At 41.5% G+C, this 12,063-nt stretch overlaps 1 protein-coding gene across 10 annotated transcripts in view; it reads left to right on the top strand.

Moving 5' to 3' along the window:
- The window catches only part of AKAP13 (A-kinase anchoring protein 13), a 339,098-nt gene that overhangs the window by 281,689 nt on the left and 45,346 nt on the right, over nt 1-12,063 (top strand). For all 10 annotated transcript variants that reach the window (XM_043493947.1, XM_043493946.1, XM_038418967.2 and 7 more), the window contains one exon: nt 8,095-8,266. In XM_043493947.1, coding sequence (XP_043349882.1) covers nt 8,095-8,266 — 172 coding nt within the window. The remainder of the gene's footprint in view (nt 1-8,094; nt 8,267-12,063) is intronic.

Here is a 12,063-nt window from a genome sequence, read left to right as displayed (position 1 = left end):
AGCCTTTTTGTTTTTAAAGAGATACTGCCTCACAAGTAATGATGGATTTTGCCCTTACTACTGGGTGAGGGGAGTTTTTACAATTATATTTTTGCATTTGCTGAGGGATTTGGATGGAGGTTTAGTTGAAGATATGAAACATTCATCGGCTCCATTAAATTTGAATCTCTGGAGCCAGTGATGCCTTGCTATATAAGTGTGTTTATATATTTTCAGTTCAGGCAAAACAGACCTGCTTGTCTGTCCCACATGTTCTTTATGGTCTCCTCTGGTCTCGTGGAGGACATGGCTCTTTAATAATAATAATAATAATTATTATTATTATTATTATACTAGAGACCTTGTCACAGCTTGCATGTTATGAATAAACAGTGACAAAGAATGTGTTGTGGTTGGCAAAAAAAAAAAAAAAAAAAAAAAAACTATTTGAGGCGGTGCTGGTAGCACCACATATACTTGAGTTTGCCCAGCACTTCCAGTTATAAGAGCCGGTTGCCAGTTGCTCATAACTTTGCTAGACTAGAACAGATTGAAGTGAAATGCTATGTTGGGTGCCTCCCCTGAGTGTTTGGGTTTTTTTAGTTTCAGCTGAAATACTCCAGTCTTTTACAAGAACAAGATTAAGGGGAAATACTTGGTTTTGCTGGTTTTGAAAACGTTCTTACAGTTGGTTCATTGAGAAGCTCCAGCATCTCCTTGCATTGGAGCAAGAATTTGTAGTCTGGCAGAAGGTTTGCCTTTATGTCAGGAATATACCTCTTGCTTTTCTCGTGGGAAAAATGCCCACATTTGCCAAGTTATAAGCTTTTGAAGAATATCAGTTTGCACATGCTCAGTAGAGACATGATAGTGTTTAACAGCTAATTGCAGCAAAATTTCCATCTCCACTGAAAATACTGCAGCACAAAGGCTGCAGAGGGGGAGCTAGACTTTTCCTGCAGTTGGTCCTAGATTAAGGACAGACACTGGAAATAAGAGCAGGGAGTCTGTCTTGCTTGCGTTTTCACTGTTGGGCCCAGGCAACTTGGAGGACGAAGCACCATGATTCAAAGGCTGAGGAAACAAGGGTCCATACCTGGAGGGCAAAAGGAATAGATTAGGACAAGGAGCCTTGGGGAGAAGGTACGTGGGAGGGCAGGGGGCTGACATCAGACTAGGAGCTAGGGAGAGGTTGGGACTAACTACTTCGAGAAGGGGGTTGGACTAGATGACCTCCTGAGGTCCCTTCCACCCCTGATATTCTATGGTTAAGGAGACTGGCAGTCAGTAGGGTAGGAGAGACAGATCAGATAAAGAGCGGAACTGGGACTGGCTGAGCAAAGGGTCTTAGAACCCGAGGGGGAGGGGAATTGAGATCAAATGGGGAACCCGATGATTGGGAAGACTGGCACTGACTGGGCAAGGAGCCAGGAGACAAAGACTGGGATTGGGAGCCATGGTGGAGGAAGGAATGGAACTCAAACATGGACCCCAGAGTGGGACACTAGGACTCTCTGTGCAAGGGTGAGCTCAGGAGACTGAGATCAGATGAGGAGCATGAGTATGGGAGCGCGGAGGAGAAAACACAGGATTGGGAAAGGGATGGGGCAAAAAGTGCCAAGCTTGTGGGGATGGAAGGAACAAAGGCAGAAAGGTCTATGACCACTAGAGCACACTCCTTGTCAGAACCTGAAATGGAACTTCACGATTCACGAGTGCCCCCATTTCTCTGCTGTCAGCAAATAGCTGTGAAACCCACTGGCAAAGTATGTGTTTCAGCCACCCTCTACTGTCTGGTTCTCATAGAGCAGTGGTTCTTAACCTTTACTGTACCCTGCACCCTTTTGGTTCTCAAAATATGTTCTCGCACCCCTTATCAAAAATCGTTGAAATAGGTCCGTTCTTTAAATCTAGATATATCGTAACTATAGAATGAAAGAGAGAGAATTATATACATATAAACGTAGGTTTGATGAAACAAAGTAGTTGTACTTAAGTGCCTGTGGTTAATTTGTGTTTTCGATGATTTACCTTCTAAAAAAATCTGGCATGTCTCGCACCCCACAGAAGGGGCATCTTGTACTCCAGGTTAAGAACTCCAGGTCGTAGAGGATGACAGCATTCTACTTTTATCAGTTACTTCATTCGTTCAAGTGGTAGAGGTCTGTGCTATAGGTCTAAGTGTCAGTATGGTTCCATATGATGGGATTTCTGTTTTTCCAGTTTTTTTAAAGACATAGCAAATTGCACATGAAAAATGACATTGAAAGAACATTAAGGTTGCAAAGTCAAACACTCAAAAGTTAGGAATGCCAGAATTAAGGCTGCATGTGCAACCTTAATTCAGCTCTTTATGTGCATTCATTCTTTAATAACATGATCACAGACTTTTTTTTCCACAGAACTCCAGCACCGTTCTGTGCATGGGATGGACCAGGCTCTGGGGATGAATTATGGTTGTGTAGTGAGTTAGACTGTTGAATGTCTTGTCTCATGTGTTGCCAAAACTGGAAGGTGTGTAGTGAAATGAGGCAGGAGGAGAAAGGACAGTCCCGTGGTTAAGGCAGTTGAATGCTGCCTTGGAGAATTGGCTTCTATTCTTTCCTCTGCCACAGAGTTCCTATGGGATGCTGGGCAAGTCACTTAAACCAAATTTTACACAGGTGGCTGCTAAATGTGTGTTCCTCATTTTCTGAGTGCCTGTCTTGAAACCCTAGAGTATAATTTGCAAAAGTGATGAGCTCTCCAAGTGCAGCTGGAGTGACTGGGAGCTGTGCTTTGAACATATAAGATGCTACAGAATGCTAACTACTCTGAAAAGTCGGGCTCTAGGCATCTCAGATTGGACACCCAAAAGTAGTGGACTCTTTTGACCATAACCTCTCTGTGCTTCAGTTCCCCCTTGTAAAATACGAAGCATAATACCACATCACCTTGCAAGGGGCTTTGAAAATTAATTTGTTAATGTTTGTGAGCACTCAGATACTGTAATGATGAGTGCCATTCCAAAATTTAAAAGGAAATTAATAATTCTTCATTCAGAGCAGGGTTTGAATAATGTGCTGTAAATAGGGTGTGGGACCACACGCTGAACAATGGGGATAAAGCAAAATATTGAATAATTGCTTGTTCAATGAGCATCATCCATCCCGTACACTGAATGAGTCCTCTGGAAAAAACAGTATAGGATATATAATAAGACTATATCATAATGCATATGCACCAGGAAGCTGAAATAAGGTAGCATAAGCAGCTTTAATTCTGCCATGCCCTAATTTTTGAGTGCTTGACTTTCCAAACTTAACATTCTTTTAACGTAGGTCTTTGTGTGGTAATATAATAAATGCACAATAGTGCAGTCATCTCTGGTGCATCATCTAGAGATTGTGACATCTTTAAGCCCTTGTGCAAGGGAGACCAGTTCCCGTTTGTTGATCTATCTCGACAGGATGCATGCTGCGGTCATAGACAACCCCAGAGCTGCACCAATTATGACATGTTCAAAAGACTATGACAACTGTCCCTGTTCTCCAATGCAAAGTTCAATATGAGAGAATATATTTATATAGAACCCTTCATACAAACCACTTGTGAGAATTTGTGAAGTATGTACAGTTGGGGGATTTGCCATAAGGTAAGAACTGGGAGATCATAGTTGATCACAGTTGTATATAGAGAAAGATTCTAAGGCTCTGTTAGGATGAGGGATAAGACAGTACATGGAGAATGCACATTGGGATACTTCCCGTTCCTTTGTCTATTGAACCAAAGGCCACAGAGACTGCCACACGCTGGCTTTTTTGTTCACTTTAAAACCTTCTGATAAAACAAGAGTCCCTCCAAGATGGTAAACACAATTTTCTTTTTAAAAGCTCACAACAGCTAGCAGCTTTGACTTTTTACTAATTGGCAATGCAGAGTGATATCCAAGTCAAACACTTTTTTTTTTCTTCTTGCTTCGGAATATTTTTGTGTTAATTACTGCAATTTTATATAGTCAGCCTGAGAAACACGGGTTCAAGTTCCTCAGAGAAATGGATCATCACAGAGAAGAAGAGTTTTTTAGATTAAAACATGAAAGACAAAAAACAACCCTTGAAAGAGGAAGTGGAACAGGAAGATTTGGTTGTTTCTTCTGTTTCTAGCAGAGCAAGAGGTATAAACATACAGTTGCTCCTAACAGATTTTGCTCTGCTCAGAACTTGGTTTTAGATAATGCAGTTTTCTAAGATCAGTTGTAAAATGAACTTTCTGACGAAGACCATGACCAATATATATTTTTTTAAAATTATGTTAACAACAATGCAAAAAGAGACATATAGGCACAAGGGAAATTAAACATGAAGGGGGAATAGATAAGTGGGTAATTTTACCAGTGTGTCTAGTGTGCCACATCATGTTACTTCAGTTTTACATTGGTGAAACTCCATTCTACTCAATTGCATATAATGGGTCATATACACACAATCTCTACTGTGTGATATTGCTCTTAGTCAGAAAAACATTCAGCGTTTCCCCCTTTTTCAAAATGAATTTCTGGGGCATGACAGCAAATATGGAATCAAATTAAGAAAAGCAGGGTACGGAATTCCTCCTATCATTCACTTGTGCAGTTAAAGTGGGTGTCTGCATCCAGGGAGTTTTAAACACCACAGTTTTTCAAAATAGCATTTCAAAGAACTGTGAGATTGTAAACATCTGTGAATTAAATAAAAAACAACCAGTAGCTAGAGATATACAAAAGCAACCTCTCTAGCCATCTGTATAAGAAGTGTTTTGATACTGCAAAAGTACTAAATACTGGGGAAGTACACTAAATGTGCATCTATTTCTAACAGAATAAAATTTTATTTTCATAAATGCCCTAAGTATCATAGAGGGGTTATTTTATTAAATCTCTCAAAGTTCTGGACTCCAATTGAAGTGCCACTTCGCTTTTAAAATTTATTTCCTTTCCCCACTGCCCCTCTGATTTTTGTAAACAGGTCTAGCGAGGGGAAAACGTGATACAAGCAGCGGCAAAATAGTTACAATCATCTTTAAGGAAGTAAGCAGCTAACACACCTCCCTCCCTCCCTTGCCCAAGCAATCTGACTTCCTCTCCCAATAGTCTGTCGTGGCAAACTGAGCAGCCCAGTGTGCAGTCACTATGGACTAATACGCATAGAGAACAGCTCTTCTGTCCCTGAGAAAGCATGTCGGTAAAACGGTGTAGATTTAGTGAATTACCTGAAATAACAGTGAGACTAGTAGGACTTACACATTGGGAGGTAAGAACTTAACTGTTACTTCACACTGAAATCTGATGCTTAAGTACGCTGCCCAGTGAACTGGTTCCTTCAACCATGCTGCTGGTTTTTTATGGAAGAAAAGTGTTTCTATTTTCATGCTGTTATTTGAAGGAAGCTTCTGTAATGTGTAGTGTAGAAAGAACATTTCATTTTAAGGTAATGCTTTGTGATGTGTTATTAACCCACCATATGAAAGTTTTCAGAGTAGCAGCCGCGTTAGATTTTATCCGCAAAAAGAAAAGGAGTACTTGTGGCACCTTAGAGACTACCACGTTTATTTGAGCATAAGCTTTCGTGAGCTACAGCTCAAGACTGTCTCCAGGGCAAACAGCTCACACAGCTTCCACCTTCCAGGGCCTGACCTCGGAGCATTCAGCATCCTCTGCCCCTCCATGTGCTTTCCACAGCGAGCTCCTGGGGAAGCCAGAGGGTCCTGCACCCCAAGTTTGCAGTCAGACATATGACGTATGAAAGTTGGCTTTTTGCTCACTAAAGGTGGTGCAGTATTTCCTGTATCTAACTGAAATCATTGTTTTTTTTAAACATTTTTTCTTTCGTTATAAAATCATAAAGGACGATTAATGTCCCAGACCCCAAAATTACCAAATTGCAAAAACCTGTCTTTAAATACCAGCTGCACTCCCTAGGAAGTTATTAAAGTTAATCTCTTTTAACATTGCTAGGAGTGTTTAAGTGTTCACCGAGGCCTAGGGTCTGGCTGAGAGTAAGATCCTTCCCTTGGAAGTCTGAGTTCCTCAGAGTCTGACATTCAAGCAAACCTTTTGGTCTTGATTTACTACCACTTTTACAGAGTATAAATCCCGAGCCCCTTCCAAAGTGAACTCTGCTGGATTTGCACAGTTCAGCAGATTGTGGGTGGGACATGGAGCCTTTCACCTGTAGGTCACAGGGTTCTAATCCAATCTAGATGATCTAGGGGACTGCTGGCAGTTTCAGGTTTGTCTGCCCCAGATAACATCGTCACATTTAATAATGCATCCTAAGTATCTTTCATTTCTGTGGATGTAATACTGAGAGAGGCTCTGGGGCCAGTAATGGAGATAGTCAGCTTTAGTTTAAAGGCAGTGTAGGGATGGACTTCACTTTGGATTCATAGAGAGACAGACAGAAATGTTAAACTTGTTACTAGTTATTTACATATGACATCAAAGGCTCAAAGTTTTCCTCATGGTGACTGCAGAACTTGTATTCACTGTCCTGGTATTAACTGCTTTGTTGCTGATCCTCAGGCCTGCTTCTGAGCAGCAGGAGGGCTCTTTTGTTTGTTTATTTAGACCTCTATTGGAAAAATGTTTACCTCTAGGCATGTTACATATCATTTAACAACATATAAATCCACAGAAAACCTTCATAATTTCACTTTAGCCTCCATGATGACTTCTCTTACAGAAGCCATCATGGTCTCAATAATCCATTGAGACAGAAATGATTATTGTTGAGATGATAATGGGGTCGCATCGTGTAATGAGAAGTTACATTTTTTTGTGTGTGTATGTGCAGATATATATTTGTTGAAGGGTTGAATATTACTCAGATTTGTATTTTGCATGTGCAGCTCCCATGAAGGTGGCAGTGATACAGGCCACATACTAGAGAGCTAAAATGCCTGTGTTTGTTGTAAGTTAAGACCCATATTTAATGGGACTTCCAAACATAGAAGGAAACCAACATATTGTCACTTCCTATATTATTTCATCGTCTCAGTATTTAGTCATCTGCTACCTCAGGCTGTGCAAAATGGGAATGTTTGCATTTTCTGTGATTTAGTTTGAATCACCCATTAAGCTTCAAGATTGTGAGGGAACTTAAAGCCTGCATATTTAAAGCAGCATAATCTTGCGGATACAACAATCTCTTTGGGGGAAGGAGGAGGGACCCTTCTGAAAATCAGAGCGGATGGGCCTGAAGGCTTTGCTAGTCAGCTTGCCAAAAGCGGCTGTGCTCTGGATTCCCAAAGCTGAGAGTAACCAGTGTGGCCTCTCTAACATTTTATATAATGCTTTGATGCTAGTCTGGCTATGTATCTGACCAGTCTTATCTCCATTGCTATCGAGACATGGGGAACTCAGAACCTAGGCTTTGCAAAGCAGCCATCACCTGCCTTTACTGGTCTCTGCAGTTAAGACAGCACAATGAACAAGCCGGTACTGGGTATCCTGGAGTCCCATTTAGCCATAGTTCAGTAAATCAACCTACTCTACTGTACTATGGATACAATGTTTTTGAAAAATCCATTTCCCCAAGGAGATTATTCACAGCTGATTGAATGAAACTGAAGAAGGCAGCTCAAACTAGTGAAGAGGAAAATAAGGAACAGAATTCTATCAGCCCACCCCAAAATAAAGGTCCGTCTTTCTCCTTTAAAATACTTATAAAATTAATTTTTATGGCCAGTGTAAAAACTAACTTCACATTGACAGTTTGGCCTACACAAAACCTGTTATTTTAGTTATGCTACAATCCATTGAAAGTGCTGAAAAGATTAAGTTTTCTCAGGGTGCCATTTAGTAATGATCAGAACCAGGGCATATGTTTAAAGAGAAAGATGGGAAGAAACACAGATGCTTTGATGAGAAGAGACCTAATTTCTTGAGCTGCTGTACTTGCAAAATGCCTGTGTAGAGAGAGGACACAGGAAATCCATAGTGTTAATCCTTTTCTGCAAAGGCTGTAAATTTGCTTCCCTAGCTAAGATCTATGAAGACACATGGCTATTGGTAAGGTGTCTATGGATCAATGTAATCATAGCTCCAACCATGGGGGATTTGTCACTAGACTCTACTTGTCCTTTTTCCCTTTTCAGGAAAAAGAGAAAGATAAGGAGAAGACTAAAGAGAAGGACAAAGATTCCAAAGAGAAAGAAAAAGACAAGAAGATGTTAAATGGACACCTCTTCAGTGCAACCCCTACTGTGGGTTCAATCAACTGTTACCACTGTATGAAACCTTTCAACAAAGATTCACACCTCTGTGCAAGTAAGTAGTTTTTTCTTTGTGTTCCACTGTTGGTGGAAAGCCTGTCAGCCAGAATCAGGATGCTGATCATGGACCTTTTGAGGTCCATTTATTCCCCCTACAAGTTTGAGAATTCTGATCAGGGAGAACCCTATCTGATTAATGTCTCAACCTTTCATGTCAAGTAGCAAGGGTTCAAATATGACTCTCAAGTGAAATGGAGATTGATTTTCAATCTAGTTCATAGCTGATGTTTGGCCCAGTTCACAGGTACGATGCTGTTCAGTATTGTCATCTGTATCTGTTTAGAAGTAACAGATCGGGACTGTGGTACTAGTACTTGGGACTGAGATGCAGTGTTATATAGCTATTGGGGGTGATGGGGAAAGCTAGCTTGGATCATGACTGTTTAGTTTTCCATTTTAACTTCAGGAAAAAAAGAACTGTCTATCCTATCCCTAACCTACCTCTTGCTTTAGCACCAGCAAATATTGATTCAGTGTCCCAGTGAGATCTCGGTGGCAGTAACACAACATTTTGAAAATGGAAAACACTCACACTTTTCCCATCACATCTGTGCATGGTAATGATGTTGTGTCTCAGATCAAAGGACTGCCATTTTTCTTTGCAAGCTTAGTTGGTTGCAGCAGTTCTATTTAAACAGCTTTCAGACCTGAATAAATCCTGTGCTCTAAAGGTTAAGAGTAGCTGCCCTACTCATTGATACATCTTACCATGCATTCAGGTGCTTTTGGTAAGGGGAATTTCCAGGTCCCTGAGATGTGCTTGCTTGTTGCTGATGCATCAGGTACAAACTTTGCTGGCCAAAACCAAAAAACAGGTAGTTTATCTATTCTCTGCCTAGTGGTAGCTGTTGGCTTGGACTAATGTAGTCTCAAAGGATAAGAATATAATGTTGAAAACACTATATGAACAACAGCTATTTATTGTGTAGAGTGAGTATTAGTGGGGAAGGTGTATACATATAAATGCATTAGTGTTGCAGAATATGTAATCCACACTCTGTAGGTATAATGTAGCTAGGCTTGGCCACATTTGATTTTAATAGATAACTGTTGGTAAATGTCGGTTTCAGCTGCCACACTGAAATCAAAGAAAAAAAATATCTGTTGGTACCAGCATGCCAGCAGGGAGCCCTCTGAGTGAGTGGGTCCATAACAATAAAGCTCTCCTGTGCTGTCTCAGGGCCAATAATACATGATCCCTGCAGGCGCAAGGTGTGGTAGAGAGGCCACGGTCCTGACAGGGGAAAACAGATACCCTTGGCCAGGACTGCGAGGAGGAGTCGTCGTCGTCGTCCCTGGCTGTGGAGCTAGCCACCCTGCTGTCTCTGCAGCTGGGGACCCATTCCTCCTCGAAGTCCTGACCAAGGTTGGTGGGGGAGTCTCTGCTGTTCCCCACTAGGACTCCAGCCTTCCCCACACCATATATGTGCAGGCATCCAGTGTCACTGGCCAAGCAACTTTGCCGGGAGCCCTCTATAGCTATACTGTCATGGCCCCACTTGCTCACTCACCAGCCAGGAGTGTGGAATCTCTCCCAGGGCTGGAACTGTTCAGCAGCAGGGTGGCTTCCCCTCCAGTTGGCAGCTTGTCCTCCTCCTTACAGTCCTGGCTGGGGTTCTCTTTCCGTTGCACCACGATCACCGCAGCATCCCCCTGCACAGGGACACCTCTTCAGCCCAACTGTCAGCACTGCCCTTAATCCAACTCTACAGCTGTAAAAATAAAAGTAGTTACAAATAAAACAAAAAAAACTTAAAAATTGGGGAGGGGAATCGTCAACTAAAAATTGATAAAAATCATCAAAATTAGAAAAAAATCAAATTGTGCCAAGCCTAAATGGAGCATAGACAGCACGTTGGCCACTGGGCGATATGGGTATCTATTTAAATTAGTTTAATGTTCTTGTTCTAGCCCCTAAGCAAAATGTTCTTCACACAGTCTGCCACGTGAAATTCAGTAAAGTTGTCAGACTTAGTTCAGCAGAGACCAAAACAGTCACTCCTTCAGTTTACAGTTCAAAACTGCAGGATATTTGGAAAGCCACCCTGTGCTGTTGATTGCTTGCTGTTGAATCAGTGATAATATTTATCTTCATGTTTAGAAACAATACAAAGTATTTACAAGTACCTCTTCTGCTCAAAAGCAGAGGCCACTGGCTCTCAGTCTGGCGCTTGGCTGCTCATCTGAGAACTGTTCAGCATGTGATGCCTTTCCATTGAGAGAGAGACTCCGGCCCTAAACTACTGCAAAATCGGAAACTGTGAATGGCCTGTCCTCCTAGAGGATGCAGACTGCAGCATTCACCCATTTGGCAGGCAGCACGAGGACACTCAACTGCAATAGATGACCAGCATCTAAAAATGTTGGGGGGAAGGAAGGGAACAATAACTAGTTGTATCTCTAGAGTCAGAGGCAGCTTTGGAGTTTCCTGAAGGAGAAAGGACAGCAGCACGATTGTATGAAGCCTGGTCCGTGTTAACCCGCCAGGAAGTGGAAAATTTTAACAATTATGTGTGCTTAAATCCATCCTCTCCCCTCCTGTGCTTATTGTTTAAATCCTCCCAATCCATTTAGGATACAAAACATCACCTGATTTAACTTGTTACATTCTGATGAGCTTAAATTGCTGCAAAAAGTAGCTGTTAATAAATTCCTGACTGTCTGTGGACCTGTGCAGATAGGGATACATGTTCCATGCCAAAAAAAAGTTAACATTGTCCTGGATGTACTTTTATGGGTTGCATTTCCTTTCAGTATACAGGTTTAAACTATGTAAGATTTATTTTAAGTTAATATGCATGCACACAGCATAGAGTGTGGCGCACAATGAAAATTGCTTAGGGTTCTCTCCTAACAAAACAAATATAGACACAGAAAAGTAAGATGGTTATCGCTTTCAAACAAGCGACAGGTTTCAGAGTAGCAGCCGTGTTAGTCTGTATTCGCAAAAAGAAAAGGAGTACTTATGGCACCTTAGAGACTAACAAATTTATTTGAGCATAAGCTTTCGTGAGCTACAGCTACATTCAAATGCATCTGATGAAGTGAGCTGTAGCTCACGAAAGCTTATGCTCAAATAAATTTGCTTTCAAACAAAGGTTTTAAACATCTTTGTTACACAATGACAGTAGCTGCTTCCCTGCAGTCAGTCATGGCATGCAGAGAGCAAGGGGAAGATTTTCAAAGATACAAATGGATATCAGGTGCCCAGATTCTGTTTATTTTCATGGAAGTTGAGTATCTAGCTGCTCTTTGTGCCTTTCAAAATCTCCTCCTACATATGCACATGTGAAATCTCTCTCACTTAAGCATTGTGCCTAAATATACATCCTGTGTCCTAGCCAAGAGTCATAGAACCATAGGGTTAGAAGGGACCGCAAGGGTCATCTACTCCATTGTACGATGTCCACTGTAAAGGATGCTATAACATGGGCATAAGTTTTGTGTGATTGTATTTTTATTTTTTGCTTCGATGGATGTAAGTAATCCAGCCCTGCTTGACTTAGGGATTGTCTGCACTGCCCGACATGTGGGACTACGGGGGTGCGAATAGCAGTGCATTGTTACTTCCTCGTGTGGACACTGCAGGCATGAACTAAGATTCCTAGTTTGTGTTAACATAGTTCTCTTCAAACAGGACTTCTAATTTATGCCTGCAGCGTCTGCATGGGGCTGTTATAGTGCAGCGTTAGAGTGCGCACAGCTATTCAAGCCCACCATAATCTGTACGGTGGCACGCAGTACACTGTAAAGTACTGTAGATATAGCCTTAAGATACATCTACACTGCACA

The sequence above is a fragment of the Dermochelys coriacea genome, chromosome 10 (genome assembly GCF_009764565.3).
Source record: "Dermochelys coriacea isolate rDerCor1 chromosome 10, rDerCor1.pri.v4, whole genome shotgun sequence".
Classification (NCBI taxonomy): Eukaryota; Metazoa; Chordata; order Testudines; family Dermochelyidae; genus Dermochelys; species Dermochelys coriacea.
The sequence above is the reverse complement of the archived record's forward strand: the minus strand, read 5'-3'. Positions and strand labels throughout refer to the sequence as shown.